At 42.4% G+C, this 15,817-nt stretch overlaps 1 protein-coding gene across 1 annotated transcript; it reads right to left on the bottom strand.

The window, feature by feature from the left end:
• Positions 1-680: 680 nt before the first annotated feature.
• On the bottom strand, positions 681-4,786 carry LOC108439999 (methyltransferase-like protein 7A). Its single transcript, XM_017718685.2, has 3 exons — positions 4,211-4,786; positions 1,929-2,014; positions 681-1,231 (listed from the first exon to the last, which is right to left on the bottom strand). Exons 1-3 carry the CDS (start codon positions 4,703-4,705, stop codon positions 1,084-1,086), a joined length of 729 nt encoding a protein of 242 aa, XP_017574174.1. The 5' UTR covers positions 4,706-4,786; the 3' UTR covers positions 681-1,083.
• Positions 4,787-15,817: the final 11,031 nt, after the last annotated feature.

The following is a 15,817-nucleotide window of genomic DNA, read 5'->3' on the forward strand; positions in this document are numbered from 1 at the left end:
TTTGAAAAGTGCTGGATTAAATGCCAGCTCAGCCTGCCAGCCTTGGTAACAGAACTGTGGTCTTTCTCCTGCCATGTTGGGTTAACAAAAAGTACAAAGATGCAGCTAAAGAACCGTAGAATGTAAACATAAATACATTCAGGGTTTGACATAAGCAATGGCCCAAGTTAGTTATTCGCAGCTTCCAATTCGTTTGGCTCCTTATTCGCAGCTGCTCGTTCAGTGAACATCAGTAAAATAAAAGGAGTACTCACAATCACATATATGCTGCTCAATTTTCATTTTGACAGACTCAGAGACTAATAATGGAGACATAATATTGAAAGTGTTAAGGATGTGTGTATATATATTTTTTTTTCTTACACTTCAGTCACTAGGTGCGACAGCAATATCAAAGGAAGAGCATGAGAAGGTGCTTTCATTGAAACGTAGCTAAGTGATTCAAGGTTACAGTCCATAACTCAGCTTTACTGAAGCTTTCCTCCCCCACCACTCCACTTATTAAGTTAAGTGATACTTTTTTGATCCCACAACCGGGGAAATTCCACCTCCGCATTTAACCCATCCGTGAAGTGAAACACCACATACACACTAGTGAACACACACACACTAGGGGGCAGTGAGCACACTTGCCCGGAGCGGTGGGCAGCCCTATTCACAGCACCCGGGGAGCAATTGGGGGTTAGGTGTCTTGCTCAAGGACACGTCAGTTATGGACTGTCGGCCCTGGGGATTGAACCGGCAACCTTCCGGTCATAAATTAAAAATTTATATTGTTCTTTAAAATGCCCAAAAAAGAAAATTAGTCAGCTCTTTGTTGTTTTGACAATCATTGCAGTGTATGTACAATTAATAAATTAACAGGTTTATAAAAAAAGTGTCATTTTTTCTTTTGCCTTCACCCATAAAATATACAAAAGGCCAGTAAAAAAAAAGGTGGCCAGTGTGAAAAAAATGTTACATCTGACACTAATGCATTGCTTTACAAGTTCATTTGTTACTAAATCATCTCACAGAAGTAAAACATATTTGATACAAAAATATGCGTTAATCCACTGTGTTAGTGGTCCGACTGTGCCATCATTATTTCACAGCATAACCCAAGATATGTGGTCTGACAAGAAAGAAAAGTGGTGCCTGGAAGTGGCGAAGCTGCAAGTCAGAGAAACCAGCTGCCTCTAGGTGCTTCCAGGTGGCACGAGTAGTCTCACAGCCATCACCAACATAGTACCTACAACACACAACCAAAACAGGCATCTCATCCACACGCTCACACCCAGATGCTACAGTAACTTTATGCTCTAAGAAAAGCAGTAAAATCTAACTCAGTACAAATATTAGGACAGTGTATTGTTTGTTCAAACAGAGACATGGCAAAGGTCTTTCTTATAGGCTTGCAAGGGGTTAAACTGGGATCTAGAGTTAGGGAAGTTACATCTTTTATGGGTGCCAATAATGTAGAACATAAATGCCCAATCTTAACCACAAAGGGTCGGTCTACATTCTAACCAAGGAAGAGCACACCTACCTGTGTTTAATTAGATGGTCTCCGTCTTTAAACAGTTAATCTTGTGTGTTCCTGGTTGGCTGGAATGAAAACCTGCAGCCACAATGACCCTTTGTGGATAAGACTGTATGTCTGTGTGATGAAAATGTGATTAAAACTGCTTGACTTTCACATAAAACCAAGGCCCAATTTAGTCCCTACGTATAGCCTAATGCCAGTGTTGCTTAATGTTTAAGCAGCTGCAAGTGGTGCATAGTAAATACTTCCTGTGTAGGTAATGTCTGAAGCTATCTAAGAGACTGAGACTTTAAAGACTGTAACGGAACGCTATAGGCTGCATTTCTGTATGGTTTGTTTGTGTGTGTGTGTGTGTGTGTGTGTGTGTGTGTGTGTGTGTGTGTGCGCGCATGTGCATGTGTACATTAAAGGCTTGAAAACATGCTGAAAGAAGTATGTCCAGGTCGAGGGGTCAGCCTCCACATGCTCCAAGAAAAAGAACGCTCCACCCTGTAAAACAAAACATTGTTTTAGTTATAGTGCAATGCTGTGTATTCATTAGCCTAATGTATTTGTAATATGGTGAATACTTGTTCAGAGAAGTGCTGCAACATGGAATTAGGTAAGCTGTACCTTGTACACTGACCAACACTCAATGTTCACTGCCTTTTCAGAGTCTTATCTCCAACCTGGGCTAAGTTCATAACAAACAAGCTGTGTATAGTACTGTGATCTCCCTGATGAGATGTAAAATTCAGCATATATATAGGCCACATAAACAAATATTTAGTTAATCTAATCTGATCAAACTTTACCGTCAATCTCTATGTTTACATGTATGCTAATTTTCCAGTATAAATCTGATGAAGCCAGTTAGTTCGAACAGTGATTTGATGATTTGTAGGTGAATGAGGCCAGAGTAAACACTGCCTGATTAAAACATGTGGTCCAAGCTGATGTTAATGGGCAATTTGAAGATAAATGTAGCCCACAACTGTAGAGGTGTGACTGTCTGCAGTGCTCGTGGGTTGATTGTGCTGGGTCTTGAATGGGAGGGTTGGTGGCGTGACTGAATCCTTAATGTCTATACTGGACCCCTGACATCACTCCTTATGTAATTATACATCTGTGACTTTTAATAATAACTTCATAAAATACTTCACACCAGAGGTGGGCGATATGGCAAAAGTATAATGTTGCGATATTTCAAGAAATGTTCATGATACACAATATATAACGATATTTAATTTTTAAAACATCTGATCCTGTAGAACAGAGAACGAAGAAACAGCAGTGCTAATTTTACTACCCAAAACTGTGAATACTGTCAATAAGCTTGTTATGTTCAGAAAGCATATTCTATTATTATGACATAATTTATCACAATAACAATATACATTTTCATACTGCCCAGCCTTGCCTCACACAGTGGCCTACCCTACAGCACCAATGTGGTTAAAACATTGCAATAGAGAGCAAGAAACAAATCATCATACATTCATCTTTTTTTTACACTGGGGCATAAGATCCTAATTAAACCTCTTGTATAATGCATATATACACGTGTGTGCATACATCTGCACCAATACATACTGTATGTCGTCTATATGTACAGGCACTGTGCCAGAGTGCACTATGCACGTTAACTTGATGCGCTTTCATTTCTCATCCTGCTGCATTTAGCCAGCCTAACGATGAGAAATGTGAGTGTTTACATTTTAGAATTTCATAAATGTTTCATTATAAATTTTCTACACATTTAAAAGTCACATCAGGAAGATCAGACAATATCTACCCTAGACATCAGCAAGCTTCTGTGCCTGAAGAAAGCAAAACGTCAGGCACAATAACACATTTTTGTAGAATATTAAGACACACACTATACATGTATCAGTCAGAATAATATGTTTCATTTTGTCCATTACACATAATACTTTTATATTGCAAAGCTGCTGGAAGAATTCTATCACACCTTGTGCCTGTTCTGTTGTGCTAAACAGATACGGTGTTCCATTTCTAGGCTATTCCTACTCAGGCTTCATTTGGACAGTGGTCATCATGGCTTTCTGGATAAAAAATTGAAAGATGGTTATTCTCCTGTAAGGTTTTGGTCATTTTATCATAGTTTACTGTTATTGTGGAGTCAAACTGGGGTGATTCATTCTCATGGTAAATTGCCTATGCCAGGTCCTGTCTTTAAACGTTAATTACGTTATATTAGCTATAAATTAGAATGATGTTGTGACTAGGTTGTGTCTTAATATTCTACAAAAATGTGTTATTGTGCCTGACGTTTTGCTTTCTTCAGGAAAAGAAACTTGCTGTTGTCTGGGGTAGATACCGTCTGACCTTCCTGATGTGACTTTTAAATGTGCATGAAATCTGTAATGAAAATATTCATATATTTATGTAATTCACCCATTTCTCATCGTTAGGCAGGCTGAATGCAGCAGAACGAGAAATGAAAGCGCGTCGGCGCAAGTTAGCTTACGCAGTCTGCGTAAAGCGCTCGTGTGAACTGCGAAATTACGCCATCTATGATCGGACACATTGATGGTCACAGAATTTGGCGCAACAATCTGAGCCAAGCAGTCCGAACACATCTAGAGCCCGTGCTCTAAACAAGTTTAACAACCAGAACTAAGATCAGGACCGGGTATTTAATCGGTTTGAGGGGGATTTAGCAGAGGACAATAACCTGCTTACCGGTCTCAGGACTCTTGTGGCCTCCTGGATAACCTTAGGAGTGTTTTTAACCGAGCACAGAACGAGCGTGCAGACCACCACGTCCATAGAGTTGTCCTCTACGACCCTCAGGTCCTCCCCAGGTGCCACTACGAAGTTCTCGTACACCAGGTGGTCGTTCTTGTCCATGCTTTTCTGCAGGTAGTCCTTGAAGTGAGGGTTAGGGTCGGTGCAGGTGATCTTGCAGCCGCTCGGGTAGTGCTGGAAGTTGGCCCCGCTGCCGCAGCCCACCTCCAGCAGACGCAGCGGCCCATCGCGCGGAGAGAAGCGCAGCAGCTCGCGGAACAGCTCGCGCTTCTTCTCGTCCATCTTTCGGTTGTATGAAAAGCTAACGTAATACGTGAGCATCGGAAACACGCGCTTGTAGAATCGGTACAAACCCAGTAGCTCTGACAGTTGCAGCGGCAGGATGAGGATTTTTACCACCAAAGTGCAGGCGTGCATTAAGACCGACATCTCGGCCACCGGCGCCGATAAGCGGCTCAACAAACGAGCGTAGCCTGCTGAGCCTTATCAACACACAGCGCTACAAGAGGAGTGACGAGCTTGCTGCGATGGGATTGGCTAAAACCGACTGTGCCTTGTAGCTCAGACTCTCAGCCCATCGCTCTGAATGTTTTTGTTTTTATTTCTTTCTCTCCATTTTTTTTTTACAATTTCTGTAAAGTGACATTTTCCCAGTCAGCCTTCCTGGTCTTTTTATTTCTAAATTCTCGCTGTCATCCCGTTATTAATCTGCTGGCTTTCGATTCAGTAACCACCAGAGTGTGAAAGGGGTAAAAATGACAAAAAATTATAACATTAAGCACAAAATGTCACACAATGTTAAAGCCCTCATCCACCGAGGACTGTACAACTTACTTTGTGACTGTGTCAAGACTACATTAGGCTACATAGTCACTCACTGTTAAGAGAAAGATTTAAGTATTTAGTGAAACATGTAAGGGTTAAAACAAAATTGTAGCCTACATGTTTACCGTATTTATGTCACCAATTAACATGTAAATCTGAACAGTACTGTAGAATGATCGAGTGATGGTTTAATTCTATAAAGTGTCTTTATTTAGCAGAACAACAGTAACAAGGCTGGCATGGCATGGGCATAACACACGGTGCACTCAGCTCGCGGGTTTCATCTACCATAAAGCAGTCTAGCGCCTTAAAGCAATACAGTGTCGTAAAGTTGTAGTACACGGTAGCAGCTCACAGTGCGCTCTTACTCTTATTACTTATATATATATATATATATATATATATATATATATATATATATATATATATATATATATATATATATATATATATGACATCTCCCCGCCCTTTTTGCGTTACTTCCCCATATCAAAAGTGTGTTCAAACAGTATCAGATCAACACAATTCCTGTTAATTAGCATAAATCACAACCATACTGGATTATTATTATTCAAACGTAGACTATGTAATTTGCTTTCCTAGCATTTGTGAACAGATCTTGTAAACATATATGTGCAATCCACAAAACAGGGTTAACTCTCAACAACAAAATGCAGTACCAAGTATCACCTTCAAACTTAAAGCTTTTTTTTTTCTTTTAACATAAAACCCATTTAAAGTATAACACAGTACAGGTATCAAGATACTCTATTATTATCAACTAATTACTCTACAGTCAAGCATCTCAAGAACAGCATATTAACATGTAAAGTCTCTCTTTCACCCACCCCCCAAAGGCCACAGAGCAGACGGCATAAAGTCTAAAGGTCCAGTCTCATAACCGGTTTGCACACACGTCCAGATCTGGTACGAACTTGCACCGGTGAGTCCATAGATGTGTGCGTGACATCCTGACTAGTGTTAGAGGGGGCAGTCTCAGGAGCGAGGGTACCTGCGGACTGAGACGGTCCCACCGCAGTACACTCAGCTGGAGGAGGAAGGGAAGCAGTGGCAGGCAGTGGGGAATACTCCTGACGAAGATGGCGGCGATTCCTCCGGGAACACTGCTCCCTGCGGTGTGCAGATGAGGTAAGATCTTGGGGTAACACATTCCGCGGAAACAACTGCAGGTGTCACCCAAGTTTTCTCCTGATCCAGCTTGGTGACAACTGCGCCACCTGGTCGTAGTGGAGGAAGTAGTCTGGCCCCGTGGCGGCGATTGTAGTAGAAAGCCTGTTTGGCCTTTTCCACGGCATCCTTTTGCATGACAGCCTTTCTGTTGGGCCATTTAGGCTGAAGATTTTTCTCCAGGATAGGGAGAGTTGTTCTGATCTTTCTCCCCATGAGGAGTTCAGCTGGACTGACTCCTGTTGTAGTACAGGGCGTTGACCGATGACACATAAGAGCCAGGAGTGGATCTTCCTGTTTAAGGATTCTCTTAGCGGTCTGTACTGCTCTCTCCGCATGACCATTTCCCTGAGGATGGTGAGGACTTGAGGTTAGATGTTTAAAGTCCATTTGTTGTGCTAGTTCTTTGAATTCAGCACTGGAAAACTGAGGTCCATTGTCACTCACCACCTCATCAGGGATCCCAAATCTAGCGAAGGTTGTTTTCAGTCGCTGAATAACCTGAGCACTTGTTGTGGAAGGCAAGTGCAGTATCTCTAGGAAACGAGAGTAGTAGTCTGATACTATGAGGTAGTCATTCTTGTTGTATTCACAGAGATCTAGCGCAATACGTTTCCAGGGTCGACCAGGCAGAGGTGTTGAGATGAGTGGCTCTTTTTGCTGTGTCCGTCTTAGCTCTTGGCAAGTGTGGCATTGCATTACAGTCTCTTTGAGCTCAGCGGAGAGCCCCGGCCACCATACAGAGGAGTTTGCCCGGTCCCTGCACTTTGTAAGTCCTTGGTGTCCATCATGTATTTTCTTGAGAATCTCTGCTCTTAGTGATTTTGGAATGACAATTCTGCATCCTCGTATGACTAGGCCATTTGTCTCTGATAGTTCATTTTTCACTTTCACATATGCTCTGACATCTAGTGGAACTTTATCTCTGTATTCTGGCCATCCGTTTCTTATGTACCTTATGACGGTTTGTAGTTCACAATCTGTTGTGGTGGCTGCTTTGATACTGTCCATTCGGCTCTGAGAAGCTGGGATGCTTTGCATTACAGTGGCTATGTAATGCTCTACCACGCTATGTGTGTCAGTCTTTTCTTCGGTGTGAATCTGTGGACTACGTGACAAGGCATCAGCTACTACAAGGGTTTTACCTGGAACGTAGACAGCCTCTGGTTTGTATCTCATGAGCCGCATTAGGAGACGCTGGCACCTCAGGGGAACATTGTCTAAGCTCCGGCTGTTAACGAGTGGCCCTAGCGGTCTGTGATCAGTCTCCAGTCTGAACTGATCTAAGCCACACAGGTACTTATCGAACTTTTCGCACGCCCATACACTCGCCAGACACTCTTTCTCTATCTGGGCGTATCTTGTCTCGGCCTCAGTGAGACGTCTGGAGCAGTAGGCGACTGGTTTCCACTGTTCTCCATGGAGTTGGAGTAACACAGCTCCTAAACCATAGCTACTGGCGTCGGCAGACACTGTAGTTGGCTTTGCGATGTCATAAAATGTGAGAACTGGTGCTGTTGTTAGCCTTCTTTTAACGTTCTCAAAGGCTGACTGTTGAGAGTGGCCCCAGGTCCATACGTTTTTAGTCCTGAGCAGTTCGTACAAGGGTTGGCCAACTGTGGCAAGGTCAGGGATGTATTTGCCAAGATAATTGACCATGCCTAGCAGTCTTTTTAGCTCTTGCACGTTTTGTGGTGAGGGCAACTGTTTGATGGCCTCAACTTTCTCAGGGTCTGGCCTTACTCCAGAGCGATCATTTAGATGACCTAGGAACCTTAATTGACTCTGCCTCAAGGAGCACTTTTCTTTGTTAAGCTTGAGGCCAGTAGACTCTATACGACTTAGCACTTTGTCCAATCGAGCATCGTGTTCTTGCATGGTGGCCCCATAGACCAAGATGTCATCCATGAAGACTTCCACACCCTCCAAGCCTTCCAGGGTCTCCAGCATCTTTCGCTGAAAGATTTCAGGTGCACTTGTAATACCGAAAGGTAGTTTTTTAAAACAATATCTGCCAAACGGTGTTATAAAAGTTGTCAGTAAGCAACTGTTGGGATGGAGGGGAATCTGCCAGAATCCGCTGGCAGCATCAAGGGAAGAGAACACTGTTGCACCACTTAGTTTGGAGGTTATCTCATCCGAAGTAGGTAGGATATAGCGCTCTCTTTTGACTGATTTGTTTAGCTTTGTGAGGTCAACACAGATTCTTGCTTGGCCTGTGTGTCTTTTTAGGACAGGGACCATGGGAGCACACCATTCAGTGGGTTGTGTCACCCTTTCAATGACACCATTTTCTTCCATTCTGAGTAGTTCGTCTTTTACCTTTTGCAACATGGGAAAAGGCACACGGCGTGCAGTGTGCACCACATAAGGCACTGCATCCTCTCTTAGCTGTATCTCAACTGGTTCTGTTTTTAGCGTGCCATGTTCCCCATAAGGCTGCTTGTGCCTGCTTAGGTTTGGTGTAACCTCATCTACTCGCCTCACAAGATTCATCTCAACTGACAAGGAGCAACTGAGTAGGTTATTGACTTTGTGCCCACGGACTACATACATTTTGGATAGATATTCTTTGCCTTTGTAGCTTACAGTCACATTAAAGCATCCGAGGCACAACAGCTCTCCACCTGGGCTGTTAAGAGGGAGATCTGATGGTTTTAATGGTCTTTCAGGGGTAATTTTGTGGAATGTGTCTTCATTTATGACGTTAACATCAGCTCCCGTGTCAATTTTAAATTCCACTGGAACAGAATCTACATTAAGTACCACAGTCCACGCCTCACTTTTCTCTTTTGCATTGCACACTGAGCCTAGAAAATATGAGGTCTGCTCACCTTTGTCAGTCTCTGTGACTTCATTCACGTACCTGCGGTTACGACACACCTTGGCCCAATGTCCCATTTTGTGACAGTTATGACATGTAGCTTTTGAAGCTGGGCACTTTTCATCTCCCCTGTGTTGTGTTTTGCCACATTTACCACAGTTTTTTCTCTCTCCCCATGTTCTGCCTGTTTGTGACTTGCCTTGTTGTCGTTGTTGAGGTTTCCAGTTTGTGTGTTTTTGTTTGGTCCGCACCTCCTGCACGGACGCCGCTGGGTCCCCTTGCAAACTCACTTGCGCCGCTACCTCCTCCGATTGCCTCACGGTCTGAATTGTGAGCGCCAGTGTGAGGTTCGACATTAGCTGCAGTCTGCGCGAGAGTTCCCTATCCAGTATCCCGACCACGATCCGGTCGCGGATGTGCTCCTCTCTGGAAGCCCCGAACTCACAGTGTTCGGATAACTCATACAGGGCTCGTATAAAGCTTTCTGCTCTCTCGCCTGGCCGCTGGACTCGCTGATGAAAGCATACTCTTTCATGTATAACATTCCTCCGCGGGAAAAAGTAGTCATCGAACTTCGCCATTACTACGGTCATGTCATTTCGGTCCTCTCCCTCCGCAAACGTCAGTGACTTAAAAATGTTCTCGGCGTCATTGCCCATGGCATAAATGAGGCAGCTCACCTGCACCTCTCCGTCTTCTTTGTTAAGCTTAGTAGCGATCCTGTAGCGCTGAAAACGCTGTTTCCACTCCGGCCAGTCTGTTGGCTTGTCGAAAGGAAAGTTCGTGGGAGGATTAAACTTTGCCATGGCTCCGAGTCCGCTTATACTTCTTTGTAATTGGCGACTGTCAGGTCCGGGTCACTTCTGACACCATGTAGAATGATCGAGTGATGGTTTAATTCTATAAAGTGTCTTTATTTAGCAGAACAACAGTAACAAGGCTGGCATGGCATGGGCATAACACACGGTGCACTCAGCTCGCGGGTTTCATCTACCATAAAGCAGTCTAGCGCCTTAAAGCAATACAGTGTCGTAAAGTTGTAGTACACGGTAGCAGCTCACAGTGCGCTCTTACTCTTATTACTTATATATATATATATATATATATATATATATATATATATATATATATATATATATATATATATATATATATATATATATATATGACAAGTACCATATGAATGTTGACACTTCGTTTATGTGCATTTATTAAATGATAAAGACCGAGTGGTAGATAATAGCTAATAGGGCTAATTAGCTAATAGCTAATAGACATGTCATCATTCTGCACTCAACATCATGACCATATTAGGAACACTGGGTCTTGGCCATCATTCTCTATGGAAAACATGAGTGTTTTTGGTGTCATTGTGTACTGCGGTAAACAACCACGTTCTCAGTCTGATATGTGTTGTCTTTTGTTCATCCCCCATGCCCAATCCCCTCCAGTGGAACTAGTTTCTCTGAACTACGAGATCATTTAGCAGTCAAAATACGATTACAAACAATGCTACATTCATGCTACAAGCAAGCTTAAACTCCTGTGCACTGGAATGATGTTGCATGAAAGAAAGACCACAGCGGTAAAATAAACCCTATGTTGATTGTTTTGAGCACTAAATTGCAAAAAATAGAAGACTACAGAGCGTTCTCCTGCCTTTTTCCACTGTAAACAATTACAATACACACTGCTAAAGCTTTCATTTATTTAACCATCTGTTAATGCTGTCACCATGTCAGCGTGTGCATGTTTTCATGATGCCGTCTGTCGTGTACTACTATGAGGCACCTTTTTTTTTTTATGCAAACGTGAGCACACAGACTGTTTTTGTTTTGGCATCAACTAAAAATATGCATTCCTGACTAATACAATAGGTTTGTTATCATTGTACACTACATTACACTTAAACATTACTTTTCCAGTACTTACCAGAAACAGAAAAAAAAGAGAGTACATGTCAGATGAATATACAGTGGTGCTTGAAATTTTGTGAACTCTAGAATTTTCTATATTTCTGCATAAATTTTACCTTAAACATCAGATTTCCACACAAGGCCTAATAGTAGATAAAGAGAACGAAATTATCCATCCATCCATCCATCCATTATCTAAGCCGCTTCTCCGTCAGGGTCGCGGGGGGGGTGCTGAGAACGAAATTAAATGAGACAAAAATATAAGACTTGGTCATTTATTCAATGAGGAAAATCATCCAATATTACATATCTGTGAGTAGCAAAAGTTCCGGGAACTGTTGATTAGTCCTGCACATTGGCTTGGTGGAACTTCAGCCAATTCCTCCATACAAAACAGCTTCAACTCTTATGTTCATGGGTTTCCTCCCATGAACTGCTCACTTCAGGTCGTTCCACAACATTCTATAGGATTATGGTCAGAACTTTGACAACCATTCCATAACATTAACTTTACTCTTTAAACATTCTTTGGTAGAATGACTTGTATGGTTAGAGTTGTCTTGCTGCATGACCCACGTTCTCTGGAGTTTCAGCTCACAGACAGATGTCCTGACATTTTCCTTTAGAATTTGCTGGTATAAATCAATTCATTGTTCAATCAATGATGGCAAGCCATCCTGGCTTCACAGATGGGATAAGGTGTTTATGTTGGAATGCAGTGTTTCCCTTTCTCCAAAAATAAAACTGCTCATTTAAACCAAAAAGATCTGTTTTGGTTTTGTCTGCCCACAAAACCTTGTTCCAGCCTCCTGGCTTGTCCATGTGATCTTTAGCAACCACACACACACCACAGTGGATATATCCAATGTGAGACAGGCCTTTAGTTGCCTAAAAGTTACCCTGGATTCCTTTGTGACCTCATGGACTTTTAAATGCCTTGCTCTTGGTGTGATCTTCGTTGGTCAATCACTGCTGGGCAGCATAACAAATGTCTTGAATTTCCTCCATTTGTACATAATCTGTCTGACTATGGATTGGTGAAGCCCTTTAGAGATGGCCTTGTAATCTTTTCCAGCCTGATGCATATTAACAACTCTTCTTCTGAGGTCCTCAGAAATCTCCTTTGTTTTACAAATATGTGTTGGGAAGATCAGACTGTGATAGATCCCTGCTCTTTAAATAAAACAGGGTGGTCACTTACACCTGATTGCCGTCCCATTGATTTAAAACACCTGACTAATTTCAACATCAAATGATCTGTTCATCGTAAAGGCTCACATATACTTTTGCCATTCAGATAAATAAATAAATGGCCAAGTCTAATATTTTTGTCTCATTTGTTTAAATTGGTACTTTTTATCCACTATTTTGGACTGTGAAAATATGATGAAATTGTAGGTCAGATTTATGCAGAAATATAAGTCTAAAGGGTTCACAAACTTTCATGCACCACGCTATCCCATCTGCAGTAAGATGTGGGTCACAGCTTCTGGAGCAAAGTACACGTTATTAAGTGTTTTCAGTATTAGATCTCTCACAAACAAGTCCTACTTGCTTTATGATTGTCTAACAACCAATGGGCTTGATTTCATGCTCTTAACAGAATGTAGTGCTGAAATTGTATTATCAAGTCGACTCCACCAAACTAAATTTGTCTCACATGCTGGCAAGAAAGGTGGAGGTGCAGCTGGTCTTTTTGAGGACTTATCAATGCATGCAACTGGGTGATTTCACATCCTTTGATTATCTTTGTGTGGTTCTGAAAGGGGCATAAAAATATTACTAGTAATTGTCTACAGGCCTCCTAAGAACAATGCTAATTTTAATAATGAATTTACAAATACGTTATCTTTTATTTACATTGATTTTGATCTTTTTGTTAGTTTGTTGTTTTTGCTGGTGATTGTAACACACATATTCCCAATTCCAGTGACAATAATGGGCTCTTTCAGACTCTCTCAGCATGTGACCAGGAGCACACACTGTAATGGTCACACTCTGGATGTGGTTATCTCAAAGGGTCTTGACATATTAGCCACTGTTAAGGGTGTCGCTTTGTCAGATCATTACTGTGTTTTCTTTGAAATATGGACCTCACTAAAAATCAAGACCAGACACATTTAGGGTTTATGTAAGACAGCACAGCTACACAATTATCTTATTTAATAAAAATTTGTTTTAATGAATCAATATTTTATTCATTCATATTGGCATAATGTATTGTTTGTTCAAACAGAGACATGGCAAAAGTCTCTCTTATAGGCTTGCAAGGGGTTAAAGTGGGATCTAGAGGTAGGGGGATTACACATCTTTTACAGGTGACAACAACATGGGAACAAAGTAGAACATCAGGGTCGGTCTGCATTCTAACCAAAGAGCTCACCTATCTGTAATTAGGTGGTCTCAGTCGTCAAAAGGTTGATCTTGTGTGCTCCTGCTTGGTTGGAATGAAAACCCACAGCCACACAGACCCTTTGTGGATCTTCTTCTTCTTCTTCTTTCGGCTGCTCCCTTTAGGGGTCACCACAGCAGATCATCTGCCTCCATCTTGCCCTATCCACTGCCTCCTCGACTTTTACACCACCATCTCCATGTCCACCATCACTACATCCATAAACCTTCTCTGAGGTCTATCTCTTCTCCTTCTACCCGGCAGCTTCATCTCCAACATTCTTTGACCAATATACCCACTGTTCCTCCTCAACACATGTCCAAACCATCTCAACCTGGCCTCTCTGGCTTCAATCTATCTCCAAACTGCTTCACCTTCACTGTCCCTCTGATCTGCTCATTTCTAATCTTGTCCATCCTTGTCACTCCCAACGAAAATCTCAGCATCTTCATCTCCGCCCCCTCCAGCTCAGCCTCCTGTCTTTTAGACAGAGCCACAGTCTCCAAACCATACATCATAGCAGGATGCACTACTGTCTTGTAAACCTTCCCTTTCACTCTTGCTACTATCCTTCTGTCACACATCAGCCCTGACACCCGTCTCCACCCACTCCATCCTGCCTGCACCCTCTTCTTCACCTCTTTTCTACACTGTCCATTGCTCTGGATGGTTGACCCAAGATATTTGAAGTCATCCACCTTTACGACCTTCTTCGTCTGAATACTCTCCTGGACTTCCTCATTCCCCCACCAACTTTCCTTGTCTTCTTTCCTCTGACCAAACGAAACACCCAACACATTTTTGCCAGTTTCTCTCACCACCTTAGCTGTAGTTTCCCAGTCCTCAGGTAGCTCCTCACTGCCCCCAAGGGCCTGTTGCAATTTCCCCTGAACTGCCTGCAACCATCCTCCTCCTTCAGCTTCCACCATCTAATCTTTGGCTCTGTCTTCACTCTCTTCCTCTTCTTTGTTTCTAATCTCATTCTACAGACAACCACCCTATGCTGCCTTGCTACACTTTCCCCTGGTATCACTTTACAATCTCCAATCTCCTTTAGGTGGCATCTCCTGCTAAGGATATAATCCACCTGTGTGCACCTCCCTCCACTCTTGTGTGTCACCCTGTGTTCTTCCCTTTTCTGAAAACGTGTTCACCACAGCCATTTCCATTCTCTTTGCAAAATCTACAACCATCTGACCTTCTGCATTTCTGTCTTTCACACCATACATACATACCTGGCCTTGCTTCCTTTCCATCTGGTCTCCTGGACACATAGAATATCTACCTTCCTTCTCTCCATCATGTCTGCAAGCTCTCTGCCTTTACCAGTCATTGTCCCTATGTTCAGAGTCCCTACTCTAACCTCCACACTCCTGCCTTTCCTTCTCTCTCGCTGCCTTCTAACCCATCTTCCTCCTCTCCTCTTTGATGGTTTTCGACCTACAGTAGTCCAATTTCCAGCACCCCGCTGGTCAACAGCACCGGAGGCGGTCGTTGTTAATGGGACCGATGTTCTACTTGCCGGAGCACCTTCAACCACACCCGGGCCTCGACCAATTCAGTATGGCAATCATATTTGTGATCCGCATGATAGTTTTGTCACAAGTTTTACGCCGGATGCCCTTCAACTCTCACCATTTATCCGGGCTTGGGACAGGCACCAGAAGTACACAAAGTACACCCCTAATGGCTGGTTTCTGACCCTTTGTGGATAAGAATGTGTATTATACTATGTGATGGAAATGTGATTAAAACTGCTTGATTTTCACATAAACCAAATGCTCTGGCCCAATGTAGCCCCTACTATATAGCCTAATGTCAGAGCTGCTGTTAGATATCATGTTTTAAGGAGCTGCAAGTGGTGCATAGTAAATGTTTACTGGTAGGGCTTGGAAGTACCGTCTGAAACCATCTAAGAGAAGACGATTACGTCATTAAGAAGTAATGTTGGTAGGCAAGTTGTCTGACTTGCCTACCATAGCTTATATATAGCATCTATTACTTGTATCATCACTCTTACTGCAGCTACAACCTTGCAGGTGCATAAAAACCATTCAAATAGACCAGAATGACCACGAAAAGGATGAAATTATATGTAGACGCCCCTGCGACCCTGAGGGACAAGCGGCTTAGAAAATGGATGGATATGGATATGTAGATGCTTTAGATGCTGTCTCCATATGTGGAAAATTGCAGTGGCTGATATTTTATAAAAATAAAAAATAAAAAAATAAACACTAATAAAAGTGGCTACCAAAGCTCTTAAATAATAAAACGCTCAAATCCGCTTATTCGCTTCTACACAGTCAGCTTCACATTTGAATGTTCCGTTCCACCTTGTGCTGCAGTTACACTGAGGCCAATAAATTACCTCAATAAAAACAGGAATTTAGCTC

This window comes from Pygocentrus nattereri, chromosome 26 (genome assembly GCF_015220715.1).
Source record: "Pygocentrus nattereri isolate fPygNat1 chromosome 26, fPygNat1.pri, whole genome shotgun sequence".
NCBI lineage: Eukaryota > Metazoa > Chordata > Actinopteri > Characiformes > Serrasalmidae > Pygocentrus > Pygocentrus nattereri.

Excerpts from the sequence above, each read along its gene's own strand:
- LOC108439999 (XM_017718685.2), bottom strand. The coding sequence starts at position 4,705 with ATGTCGGTCTTAATGCACGCCTGCACTTTGGTGGTAAAAATCCTCATC. Across the intron at positions 2,015-4,210 it reads CCACAAGAGTCCTGAGACCG|GGTGGAGCGTTCTTTTTCTT; the intron begins GTAAGCAGGTTA and ends TTTGTTTTACAG. Across the intron at positions 1,232-1,928 it reads CATGTTTTCAAGCCTTTAAT|GTACTATGTTGGTGATGGCT; the intron begins GTACACATGCAC and ends TGTGTGTTGTAG.